This window comes from Amorphotheca resinae (genome assembly GCF_003019875.1).
Source record: "Amorphotheca resinae ATCC 22711 unplaced genomic scaffold M430scaffold_10, whole genome shotgun sequence".
Classification (NCBI taxonomy): Eukaryota; Fungi; Ascomycota; class Leotiomycetes; order Helotiales; family Amorphothecaceae; genus Amorphotheca; species Amorphotheca resinae.
Genome location: NW_020194480.1, coordinates 154,246 through 166,859, shown reverse-complemented (window position 1 = coordinate 166,859; position 12,614 = coordinate 154,246). Strand labels below are relative to the sequence as shown.

Here is a 12,614-nt window from a genome sequence, read left to right as displayed (position 1 = left end):
ATGATGCCTCGGTTCCAAGGCTGCCAGGTCTTGAGCCGTTCAGCCTCGTGATCTGCAACCACCATTGTCATCACCATAAGGTACCTAGGTAGCCAGGGACATGGGATACTTGCACATCCACGCGACGACAATCATGATATAACACCCCTCTTCGATCTCCCTTAGATCTCCTACCTCTCCGGCTTCAACATGGAGTCCGCCCCGTTAACTTTGGTACGTCCAACTCCACAGCTACACCTACACCTACAGCTTCTCTTCCCCTGCTGACGGTAGGTATAGGCTCATGACCATGCTCGAGCAGCCTCTCTGGCCACTCAAAGCAGCGATACCACTGTCGCAATCAATGAGCATGCTCTGGCAGCCGGGGAATTTGCCAAAGCGGCCTCGGGGACAGCAAGTGCAGAAGCTCTTAGAACCTTGCGACTCCTGGAACAACACCACCAGAGGCTCTCCGAACTCCTTCGTTACCCGTCTGAGAATCCAGTCGTCAACCCTCCCAGCGAAGCAGAAGTTCAAGTAACCACCGAGAAGCCCCTTTCAACATCTGTCCCCGTCGCCGAACTACGGGCCTCAAAATCCGACCTTGGGCCTCGCGCCTCGTCCCCGCCTCGAAATCCTACCGGGTTAGCACCACGCCGTCTGCCACCCCGCGACCTCAGCTCCTCGATTGCAAGCAACCTCGCATCTGCTCGTGGAATCAGAGGGAAGAACACAAGACCACCACCTCTCTCGCCCAGTCTATCGACACATCAAGCGCCAGGGAGCCTCGAGACACATCGCCGCCGCAACCTGCCTAATAGCATTCCCGAGCATGCGGCGCCAAGCTGGGTCCCTCCCCCCTCAAGTCGAAAAGCCGAACCCAAGACCGGGACATCTCGAACATCCGTTGCTGCCGAACCAGCAGCCCCCGCTCCTGCGGCAAGCGACGAAGGTTTTTCAAAATTCTACAGCGCCTTCGAAAATATTCTCCACAGACTCTCCGCACCTCTGGCATTTGCAGGCCTACCATTAGCCGCTGAAGAAGACCCCAAGTCATCTGAATCCCAACCAACCTCACCTAAGAAGGCGCATATAAAGACTGAGAGACACGGCTCGGATCCTGATCTCACGAAATACATCTCTCGGGCTGCGCTCAGGGCCTCGGCTCGCGATGGTCATGCGGGGAATGACTCCTTCTACGTAGTCCCAACAGCTGGGGGTACACTTTCGTACGCCCACATTCTGTCTTTCGCTGAGAAGGAGAAACGGCGTATGGCGGCCTCGATGCACGGAGAGAATCCAGACCTCTTCACCAATCCCGACGACGAGGATGATTTTGTTGACGCGAGGGAAACCCTCGTCCCAGCTTCTCCCAAATATGCCAGGGGTGGCAGTTCGCGGGGGAAGAAGATGAGCGAGAGGCAGCTAGAAAATAAAATTGAGGAACTGGGGATAGAGAACAAGAGCCTCAAGGATTGCGTTGACAAACTTGCAAGACGTCTCCAAGCTTTTGAACTATCGGCGCAGCAGAGTAGCATGGCGCTTAATGAAAGCATGCGCTTAATGAGGGAGAAGAGCCCTGCGAGAGACAGAGAGCGACTGAGTCCCGTTCGTGATCGTCCTAGCCGTATGAGGGAGGACAGCGGCGGCACGGGTGTGGAGGCCGTCTCAGGAGACGAGGCCTTGCGAAGACGAGTGCAGGAGTTAGAGGATCATGTACGACTGGGCGGGAAGGAGATTGAGAGGTTAGGAAGAGAGAACGAGAAGTTGAAGAGCGTGGTAGCGAGGTATAGAGAGAGATGGGAGAAGTTAAAGGAGGGTGCCAAAACGAGAAGGGAGGCTACGGGTACGGGTACGACGAGCACAGGAATGAAAGATGCTAAGGAGGCACAGGCAAGCAGCAATGGCCTTGTGAGGAAGGATTCTGATCCAGGAGCTGGCAGGTTCGTAGCTGGATGAACTTTGCTGGGGAGTAGACAGACCATAGACTACATGACATTGTGCTGAGTTTGTAGGCACACCGTAATACAATCCATAATCTCAATTACTTGGGCGTGTGCGACGTGCGATCTCCCCCTCCTGTCTATTTCTCCTCCTCCTCCTCCAGCATCCCGACGCCCGCCCCTTTTTAAGCGAGCCCAATACACTCCCCCCCACTTTCTATCTACCTATGTATCTATTCTTCTCCTCATTCATGTCATTCAAGTTCCAATTAATATCTGTATTTTGCTCATTTAATGGATCTGATAATTATAAAATCCGCAACGCACTCCTGCGTACATCCATCCATCTCCAGCTTTGTCGTCGTTCGTCGTGGTTCGCTAGTTCTATTATTGCTGTATTTAAGTAAGGTAAGGTAAGGTAAGATAGGGTAAGGTAAGGTTATAGAACAGTGTATTACTATATAAGGTATACGGTTCTCTGCTGTACTAAGGTAGTAGGGCTGCATAGGTAGGTAAGGTAGTCGAATACGGGGTTGGACCCCGCGCGGGGAAAGCTATATAAGGTAGTATAGCGTTATACTTATAGTTCTTCATCTTACTCGTACCTAGGTATCTCAACACGACTCCTATCTAAATAACATAAAAGTAATTACGATGAAAGCAAACAAACAGACTCAATCAATATCCAACTACCTAATCAACAAAAAAAAAAATCCAAGAAATTCCCCAGGGTCAAATAAAAAGGTTCGGAGATATTCGGCAAGCGCCAAAGCAAGATCGGGCGAAATTCGGTCAATGACGTCGAACCATGCAAAATCCAATAGGGATTGCCATCTTTCTTTGGATCGGCTCCAAATTCCAATACTTTGGTCTGTACCATATTTTAGGTAGGTATATAATCTAGCTCTTCGCTCTAATCTTGACTTCCCTTCTTCTCTCTTTCTCAATTTCCTTGCTCTCACTCGCTCTCTCTCTTTCTATACCATTTTTTATTCTGAACCAACCAAACCCGCTCGACCGAGCGTACCTCGGGACCAGACTCAAACTCAAACTCGAACGAACCTGACGACTGGCTTCTCATTCTCATTCATCAAAACGAGCCCGGGACAGAGACAAAAAATGTTAAGCTGTCTAAAAAAGTTCTGGAAATCCATCTCCACAGGGTGGGTCGTCGAGTACCCGTCCTCGCGGGACGGGCCGAGTGATTTCTTTGATCGGAGGGATAGGAGACCTTATGGTGCGCGGCCGGAAGATATGGAAGAAGCGGAAGAAGAGCGGGAGAGGAGTGGGAGTAGGAGTAGAAGTAGGAGTCGAAGTCGAAGTCGGGATTAGGGAGTAGGAGAGGAGATAATAGGATAGGATGGGATGGGATGGGGAAAGCGGTTGGTTTGTGAGGAGGGAAGGGATGGGAGGAGGGGATTGGTGATTTGGTTTGAATGGTTTGGTTGGTTTGTTTGATTAATGAATGAAAGGGAATACTGCTTGAGGTATGGAATACGATGTAGTTCTGGTGTATACCTACTTGGGATGATACAAAAATTGACTGACTGGTCCAGTAGACAATTCTCAGCTTCGATCCACCTCCTTCTCCTCTCCTCTCCTCACTACGGCTTGCTCGCAGGACGCGCACCACTCATAAAGATGAATGAGGACTAATATCTATATTATACAACCCGGCAAGTCATTATTAGCATCTTTGCAAGTAAAAGCTATCTAGCTTGTTATTATTCATTCAAAATTCTGCATTCACAACAAGACCTGACTGCAAGTATCAAGAGATCTATCTAATAAGTAAATAAATCGATTATCGATCGAACCGCACAAAATAAATACACAGAAAAGATTGGGTATCGTGTATTAAGAGTCTACATACATACATACATACAGTAAAGTGGGTATAGATAGCTATGTACTTAATTTAAAATTGTTCCAAAAAAAGAATAAAAAAATGCGGTTCAAGATATCTGTCTTGCCTCCTATCTCATCCCGACTCAACTCACTGACACACGGGGGTATATATGTATAGATATGCAGACGCTCAAAAAACCGGCAGCTATGCTGCTCTAATATGCTCGCTCGCTCGCTCGATAGGAGGGATGATGATGATGTGTGTGATATAATAGATAGATGCAGAGTAGGAAGGAAGGGTTCTTCATGAGAGCGTTCCGGATATGCATGCATCCATCTCTTAGGTTTGATTTGAGATGGAAACAGGAGATGGTGCGTGCTATGATGGCCGAGCTCTGGCAGATACATAGATGCAGGGATAGCAAGAAAGAGACGAAGAGAAAAGAAAAGAAAAGGGGAAAGATGTCCGTCCGTCCGGTCGGTATGTAAGGTATGTATCCTAACGTCGTGAGACCATCCTATATTAAATAATAATAATGTTGCGGTTGGGTATATTCCATTCCATGCCATGCGATGCGCGTGTGGGCACCCCATGCCTGATGCGTATGCCAAATACAGTGCGCTGCAATGCCGTTCTCTCGTGATATTCGTAATTTCGTGCTTGGTGTCTGTCTTCATCCATCCAGGAGACCTGGATATCTGCTTCTCCACTTTACTTCTCTCCCTTGAAGATTCGAAGACGCATTTCGAAGACGCATTAATCGTCCTCGGAAACGACGTGTAGCTGCTCCTCCATCTCAGGCGCGGGAGGCGGCCACTCGATGGCGGCCATGGGCGCAAAGCGGAGCTTCGTCCTGATTTCGAGCTTCTTCCTCTCGATTTCCTCAGCCAGGTACCATCGACTAGTCAGCCTTCTCCTTCGTTCAGAGAAGAGCTTCACGAAGTCTTCGTCTTCCGTCGCGAAGCTGAGTTCGAGGATTCTTAATTCTTCCGCGTGTTTCGCTGTTAGTCTCTTCAGTTCCTCCTCTTGCCGTGAGAGCAGATGCTCCATCTGTTTCGCTTGCTTGTCGCGCATCACGTTGATCTTGCTCTGGTGGAGACGTTCCATGTCATCCCGCAGGTTATACTGCTGGCCCAGCTCCCTCAGATCCCGTTCAGTGACGACGCGGGCCGGGTTGGAGCCGTTTGCACTCCTTCCCAGCCCATCGCAGTAGGCTTCCATATGGCGGAGGCGGATGTGGACGCTGCGCTCGCTCTGCTTGAGCGTGGCGCGGAGTTCCATCTCGGCGCCCACCTGGCGGTCTTCCAGATGCGCCGCCGTTCCCAGGTGCCTCTCTTTCATCTTCGTCTGGAGCTCACTGTGTCGACCCAGGGTGTCGAGCCGCACTTGCGCCTGGCGGGTCCACATGTCCCGCTTCACCTTTCTCTCAAAAGCACAGAAGCGATCTCGTTCGTTGATATGCCTCGTCCTCAAGGTATTCAGTTGCTCCGACTCGAGCGTCCGTTTCTCAGCCGCGAGCTTCTCTGCTGCCTCCTGCTGTTCCTCCTCCTCCTTGGCTAACCTTTCTGCTTCGAGTTCCGCTATCCGCGCTTCTTCCTCGAGACGTCGTCGCTCGAGCTCTTCCTCGCCGTTACAGAAGTTCGGGCAGCCAATAACAGAATCCCATACTGCGCCGCAGACATAGCAGAACTGCGCTTTGCACCGACAGGTTATGTAGCTACTTCCCTGGGTCAGTTCAACCAAGTCCCGGCACTTGTAGCAGCGCCTCCAACCGGTATTCCCGCCCATCTGGAGAACAGCATCTAGCTCCCAGTCGGCAGGACAGGCCTGGCCCAACGCATGCGCGGCGCTCTTGCATGTGGAGCAGACTCGCGTCCGACATTTCCGACACACGACTTCGAAGGGGTGCTTAGGGTCGATTTTGTCGCGCTTGGGGATGAATTCCCCGCAGGCGGGGTTCGTGCAGAAGATTCGCTGGGACCAGGGGGTGCTGAACTGCAGGACGGATTTCATGAAATTGTGCTGATCTTCGCGGGAGAGGAGGCTCTTGATGACGGAGGCGGGGATGGCGCGGCTACAGCATCTTGGTGGCATCTTGGATTCGTCTGTGCTGGCTTGCGAGATCAGGGCCCGTAGACAGGCGTCGCAGTAGCTGTGTTGGCAAGGGAGGGTATGGACGGGTCTTGTCTTCTCGGAGTCTTCTCGACAGCATATACAGGACCTATCTCGTTAGTTATTTCCAATTCTTCAGCAGGATCGCAGAGAGATACTCACGGCGTAGCTTCCTCGGAAGTCTTGGTCCTCCTCAGCCGCAGACGACTCTTGATGCCTTTCCGAATACTGGCGTACGATCGTCTCGTCGACACGGAAAACAGTGAGGGGGCGGGTTCTGCAGGGACGGGCGGAGGGGAGAAGTCCAAGTTCGCAGCATCTCGCGCCTCCGTTTGCATCACGAACTTCTCATATTCCGAGAAAGACAGACTGCGGCGGGGGTTGGACCGCTTCCTCATCTGCGGCGGCGCGGCATGATCCAGAGACGACCTCGACGTCATGCCCGTCGAATCGCTCCCTCGCGACGCAGACGACGTCGTCCTCGCATGGTGACTCGCGACCGTGATGGCGCTCTCGCAGAGGGAATCGTGTGCCGTGTTGCGCGGACTTGGTGGTCGCGGGATGGCGATACCCAGCGCCTCGGCCTCCTTGGTGAGGTCCGCGTCGCAGAGCTCTTCGGTGCGCCCATCTTCCAACAGCAGCACCTCGCGGAGGTAATCGGCGTCGCTGTGTGTGGTGGGAGCTGGGCCCTCGCTGCGTCGCATCTCCACCAGAGAGCTTTGGCGCGGGGGCACGACGGGCGTCATGTTGAGGCTCAACAGTCAGAGAAATTCAACAGTCGCGCAAGAGCTCGAAAGCTCGACATCCGAACGGGCGAGCCACGGGAGGAAAAGACTCTCTAGAGATATTGTGGGAGGGAGCGGTCGGGAGTGGGGTCCGTCGACATAGATATCTGGTGATACTGTAACAGCAAAGGGCGAAGCGAAGGACGAAGGCGAGGGCGTAGGACAGCCAGTGGTATTGGAATGAGTGTGGTGAGGTACAGAATACCGAGGGCAGAATCGAGTGAAGTGAAGTGAAATGAGGTGAAGTCAAAAGTCAAAAGTCAAAGTCAAGAAATCATCGTCGTCGGCGGCAGCGGCAGCAGGTGGGGAAGAGTTTGGATTGGCTCACTCGGCGCGCGCAATGAGGGACGGATGGAGCTATCCAACGTAATAACACAGCACAAATCTCCCATGAAAAGATGGATCAGAAGGGGATTATCCTTGGACCTTGGTCTATCTTTAATACTCTCTTTCTCTGCCAAAGTCTCAAGAGAACAGATCAACCAGCTCAAAGGCAAACGGGCTACACCAGTTCTTTTGACACAAGCTTTTCCGGCTCATCGATCAAGACTTCAAAGAACAACTTCCAAAAGCTGAGATAACTCCGCAAGTAATACTGTAATAATAATAATCATAATCATAATAATCAGAAGCAAAGCAAAAAGCAAATCTTGACAAATCGCATTACAGGGCTAGGAGACTTTTCCCTAGGATTTCACTCCGTCCGTCGTGCGTCTCCCGCTGATCGCCCTCGAGGATCGCTCGGGACCAATGGTGCCCACTCTCGCGCAGGGTTGTCACGGCGTGGTTAATTGACAATTTGACCGTGTGTTTATTACTGTTTGCAGAGTTAGTTAAGGTACTCGGGAACTTGATTATTCCTTGGTAACTTTTAGTTAGAACTTAGTACTGGCGGCAACACGGATGCAAAAGAGATCGATGCGGGTACCTTGCTGCGGGCGACCATGGACCTGGGTGTTCGATCTCATAAGAATAATGTGATGGATGAACGAGAGTGATTCCGTAGTGATGAGGTGCTGCATCTCTAATCCACGAAGCAAGGTTTCTTTCCGCGTGATGGAAGTATATCCCTGAATTCATCCAACCAACCAACTCTTCTCTTCTCTTCTCTCTCGGTCATCATTTTCCTGCCCACATGCCGATTATCATTTCAACTTAGCCGAACGTGCCCCAATTCTCCCCTCATTTATGACTTCACTGCTTGCTGTCCTTCAGTGAAGCCTTTTATGCGCATGACGTCTCGGCCCGCACGCTCCGTTTGTCGTATTTTGAGGATATATATTTTATATATAATACCAATATATATATGTGTATCACTACGCATATATGCATGACCTGATCCATCAATCTATCTCAAATTCCCCTTCTGCGCCTGTCACTCACATTTACACATCCCTTCTTTATTTCAAACAAAGGAATGGTGTGACCCCGCGTTTGCTTGGATCGGATATCTAGATCATGAGCTGAAGTATGGCGCAGAGACGTGCGAATAGATCTTGTTATTTTATATTACGATGGTATTCAATTAATTCATTTAGATGGATCTCTCTTTGTGATTGATGTTTGCGTCGGTTTTAGAAGGTTGGTTGGTGTTTTCAGTTATTTCATATCGCAACCTAACATCCTTCTACCCCCCCCCCCCTCTCTTCCAAAAAAAAAACAGAAAACCCCAAACGAAGCAAAACTCCTCTTCTCCTTGCTCAACCATGAACACCAAATCTCCAATCAATATCTTGAAGTTATGGTGCAATTTTCATAAAATGTCGCTGTGGATTTCACTCTGATTACCTATACAAGGTAGTAGGGCGGTCAAGCGACCAGTTTCGAATATGCATTTAAGAGGCAATTCAGACGTATAATCAGATGGAGACATATGCAGATAAACGGCCGAAAAGGTATACACTTGAGACGGATGCATTGGCAATGGCATTTCAAGTAAACATCTGCAGTAAGGTAACGATAATATTGATATATATATCTATCTTAAACTTTTCAGACTACTATACAACAATGCCCCCCACCAGGACGCCTTCCACCACCTCACCCTCTCTCAAGACTAGCTCCTCTCACTAGCAGATATCCGCCACGCCTTGAGAGGCAGCGTCTGCAATTTTATCGCGGCCGGCTGGATGAACTTCCAAAAGGTGAGCACGCCTATGATCACACAGATGATGTTCGTAACATAGTATCCATCTCTATCTATGTGGCAGATGCCGCCTCCCTGGATACAGCGATCCTTTTCGGCCGAGAGAGCGCAGGAAAAGGAGTCTGCGATGAGAGGTCCGCGGAGGTCGGGGGAAAGGGTGGTTCCTGGGGCAGGAGGGATGCACGTTGCGACGGTAAAGAAATCGACGAGCTTGAGAATGAAGAAGCGAGGGAAGGTGCCGCCAAGATTAGAGACACTATATCATTTCGTTAGCAGCGGATCACACTGAGAAGAGAAGGGGAAGGGAGGACTCACGTAGCGAGCAAAGTCATATATGTCCCCCCAATGACGGGATCTGCAATCCTAGCATGGAAAGCCGAGATGGCAACGAACATAACCGTACTTGTGAAAGTAGAGAAGATATGCTCGGCGATTACGACGAGGAGGTACCAAGTATCGACACCCTTGGCGGGGAAGATAATCACAGTTATCTGTGCAATGACTGCGGCAATCAAACGGCCGACGAAACCCCAGCACCAGAGCCGCATGGGTGTATATGTTGTTGACCATTTGCCCGCATAATACCCTAATCCAATCTCAAAAGGAAAATCTATCAAAACGGTGAGGGCCAGGTCCTCCTGACTGAACCCCTTGTCAATGAGCTTGAGGTTCGTGACTGCATCGTTGGCTTGAAAACCAATCTTGGCAATTAAATGAATGATGATAATCGTTTGTATGTTCTTGAGTTTCAGGACGCCCCACATCACTTTGTAAACATCCCAGATCCCGTCTTCGTTTTTCGTCTTCTCTTCGCGCTTCAGGAGTGCAAGACCGACGGTCACGATGATGTAGGTCCAACCCCAGAAAGTGAGGTATCCTCCTAACGTCATGACGCCCTCGTCCAGGGGCGTTTTGCGGAACCATTTGTTGGCGAAGTCAGGGGAGTTGAAGGCTAGGAATACGGTGTAGGACATGAATTGGCCAGCTGTCAAGCCCACGGTTTGCGCTGTGGAGGCGTATGAGATATTGCCAGGGGTTAAAAGCGTGAGAGCCCAACCATCCACAGCAATATCTTGCGTAGCGCACATAAACACCAGGAAGAACCACCATCCAGTGAAGCCCCATATGCCACTCCCTCCGTCTTCACCTGCCGTGGTCATCATTTCTTTCGCGTGTGCTCCAAGCCATATCATTCCAATCCCAGACAGCATCTGGATCGGCATAATCCAACTCTTTCTCCTCCCCACCTTGGGACTCCACACGGCATCCACAATCGGACTCCATAACAGCTTCAGCGAATATGGGTATGAAGCCAGACTGAACACTCCCAACGCACTGTAGCTCATCTTCGGCTTCAGCAAGAACGGCACACTCCCCGTTGCCAATCCCATTGGCACACCCTGCAAGAAGTATAATAGAACCAGCAGTCCAAAATTCCTCCGATCCTGCATAGGTAGCTGGAAGAAGCCATGGTTGTTCATCACTGGTGTTCGCGGGACGTGATCGTCCAATGTGAAGGATTCGCGGGAGATCATGTTCTCGGTCACGGAGGGGACTTCGAGCGAGACATTCTTCCGCCTGTACTCCACGCCTGAATTCATGTTGCCGTTGGCCTGTCCGCTTCCCCCTGTCGTCGAGGAGCCAGACGGCTCCTTGGATCGAGCACGGCGGGCCTTAGCACCCATAGAAGTGTCCTGGTCGTCGTCGTCTTCGTCTGCGCCGCCGAGGAGGGGTTGTGCGCCTTCGAAGTCCTGTTTCGAGGAGGTTCTGTTGTGACGTTGGCCGGAAGGGGACAGTTCGTCGAGCTCTTGCGCGTCAAGCGAGGGTGGGAACTGGGCGTCGTGATGTAATGGCAGGCTATGACGGAGATCTGAGGGAGACTGGACGATGGACAACGAGGGCAGAGTGTCGGCCAGAGGGGTCGGCATCCATATGGTGGTGTTCTCAGAGACTCGCTGGCCTCTAAATAGTCGCAAGGCGAGTCGCTTTTCTTAGATTCACCGGGGCTGCAGGTGGATCGCCAGGCACGAAACAACTCTAGCGACGTGTCTTTTTGGAGCGCGCGGAGAGCCAGAAACACGGGGGGAGATAGGAGAATCGAGATGATACGTGGAAAAAGGTCACGGAAAAGGCCAGGCGGACATTGAGGAATCTGAGGATATATTCGGGGGAGAGAGTCAAGCACAAAGGACAGATACCAAGGGGAATGGGTGAGGGAGGCCCTTTGCGGATCATTGCTTATCACACGTGATCATACTTTCTTATCTCGAGGATCTCTTCGGCCCCGGTCAAGGTCTCAAGGAAACTCTTATAGATGAGTATGCTAAGCCATAGGTTGTCTTTAACGTGTATCTATTCTCGAATCTTGATGTGAAATCCCATAATATCACTATAGTTCGAATTTATGCACTCTTTATGTAAGGTAAGCGTCCATTCGTAACTCTTCAACTGTGTCACGTGATGAGCGCGTTTCGCGACGAAATCCCGGAATCGACAACGCGACAACCTCAACTGATTACTCCTCACCCCTCCTCTCCAGGTCGTCAATTAGAGTATCTACTATCCGCAATATCCTCATGATCATGACATCCTCATCCGCCTCATCCGTCTCTGAAGTTGAGGACCCTATCGGCGCCGAACTCGACGCCGAAATCTCGTCCCTGAAATCCCAAAGTAAACAAAGCGCCCCTCTCCTCGCTCTCTTCTCAAAACCCCTAACGAATTCTAGTATCAACCCTCAAATCCCAGCGCGCGCTCCAGGCGCGCCATATCCTCTCCTCTCACACCACCCACGCCATCCTCTCACGACTCCGCGCCTCCAAACCCGCGCCTCCCTCCTCATCATCCAACCCCACCTCCTCCGGGCCTCCAGACGTCTCCCCTCTCCTCCAGACCTCCTCCCAGCAGCTTGCGCACAACCAAGAGAACCTCTACCGAGCATGCGCCAGCATCACGACATTTCCGATCCAGGACCCTGACCCGAACGCCGTGGACCACGGCAAGGTGCTCGGGATCCGGATCGACGTGTCGAGCTTGGGACGCTTCGCGCGGCCGTATTACGTTATGTTGAATAAACCTTGTGTCGGGGAGGACGTGCTGAGGGTCCATCGCCATACGATCCCGCCTTGTATCCCGGTGGCGGCGCTGGCGGCGAGGTATCTTCCTATTGCGAAGGGGGCGGGTGAGGAAGGGGGAGCGAAGGGGGCGAGGAAACAGAATCTGGGAAAGTTCATACGTGCGCTGAGGAGGGAGATCGTGGCGTATCATAACCGGACGACGGTGATCAAGAGTCTGCGTAGGGATTTCAAACTCGATGAGGATAGAGAGAAGAGGGGGAAGGGGAAGGGGAAAGAGAAGGAGAAGATCATCGCTGATATTAGCGCTGCCGATGCGGAAGCAAAACAGGTCCGTATTGAGTGGGTCGATGGTAAGATTGGACGCTGTGTTGTTGGGGAGAGCGGGATGGTGGAGAAGTGCGTGGTGATCGGTGAGCAGGGCCGCGATTGGGAGGTCGAGAGGCGCATTCTAGGCGGCGACAAGGGAGATGCGAGCATGCGGGGTATTGGGGAGAGACTGCGGGAGGGCATTTATTGATTGGGCATTGGGTGGCGTTTTGCTAAGGCCAGGCGTTGGAGGGAGATTTGTCTGATACCCTGAATGGTTACTGTTCCACTTTCAGTTCCCATCTCACTTCCCATCCCTATTAGATCATACGTGGATCGTAGGCCTATGGACGGAACTTGATAAATCAAAGTACAGATCAAGAACGATATGAAGCAGCACTCTATCAGGAACGGTGA

At 51.4% G+C, this 12,614-nt stretch overlaps 5 protein-coding genes across 5 annotated transcripts; 2 read left to right on the top strand and 3 right to left on the bottom strand.

Annotated features, from left to right (window-relative positions):
* Positions 1 to 189: 189 nt before the first annotated feature.
* Positions 190 to 1,938, top strand: M430DRAFT_21329 (hypothetical protein; the record flags this gene model as incomplete). Its single annotated transcript, XM_024864498.1, has 2 exons — positions 190 to 213; positions 280 to 1,938. The coding sequence occupies 2 exons, from the start codon at positions 190 to 192 to the stop codon at positions 1,936 to 1,938; spliced, it is 1,683 nt and encodes a 560-aa protein (XP_024718226.1).
* Positions 1,939 to 3,477: 1,539 nt separating this feature from the next.
* On the bottom strand, positions 3,478 to 4,686 carry M430DRAFT_168349 (hypothetical protein). Its single transcript, XM_024863537.1, has one exon. It carries the CDS (start codon positions 4,446 to 4,448, stop codon positions 3,828 to 3,830), a length of 621 nt encoding a protein of 206 aa, XP_024718225.1. The 5' UTR covers positions 4,449 to 4,686; the 3' UTR covers positions 3,478 to 3,827.
* M430DRAFT_106760 (hypothetical protein) lies at positions 4,528 to 6,587 on the bottom strand (the record flags this gene model as incomplete). The annotated part of the gene is made up of 2 exons (XM_024861100.1): positions 4,528 to 5,992; positions 6,046 to 6,587. The coding sequence occupies 2 exons, from the start codon at positions 6,585 to 6,587 to the stop codon at positions 4,528 to 4,530; spliced, it is 2,007 nt and encodes a 668-aa protein (XP_024718224.1).
* A 2,137-nt stretch (positions 6,588 to 8,724) lies between these two features.
* M430DRAFT_52563 (hypothetical protein) lies at positions 8,725 to 10,742 on the bottom strand (the record flags this gene model as incomplete). Its single annotated transcript, XM_024868307.1, has 2 exons — positions 8,725 to 9,070; positions 9,130 to 10,742. 2 exons carry the CDS (start codon positions 10,740 to 10,742, stop codon positions 8,725 to 8,727), a joined length of 1,959 nt encoding a protein of 652 aa, XP_024718223.1.
* Positions 10,743 to 11,377: 635 nt separating this feature from the next.
* Positions 11,378 to 12,552, top strand: M430DRAFT_36432 (hypothetical protein). The gene is made up of 2 exons (XM_024866926.1): positions 11,378 to 11,487; positions 11,543 to 12,552. The coding sequence occupies exons 1-2, from the start codon at positions 11,397 to 11,399 to the stop codon at positions 12,406 to 12,408; spliced, it is 957 nt and encodes a 318-aa protein (XP_024718222.1). The 5' UTR covers positions 11,378 to 11,396; the 3' UTR covers positions 12,409 to 12,552.
* Positions 12,553 to 12,614: the final 62 nt, after the last annotated feature.

Coding starts and splice junctions, on each gene's coding strand:
- M430DRAFT_168349 (XM_024863537.1), bottom strand. CDS start 4,448: ATGAAGACAGACACCAAGCACGAAATTACGAATATCACGAGAGAACGG.
- M430DRAFT_36432 (XM_024866926.1), top strand. CDS start 11,397: ATGACATCCTCATCCGCCTCATCCGTCTCTGAAGTTGAGGACCCTATC. Junction 11,488..11,542: donor CTCGTCCCTGAAATCCCAAA/GTAAACAAAGCG, acceptor AACGAATTCTAG/TATCAACCCTCAAATCCCAG.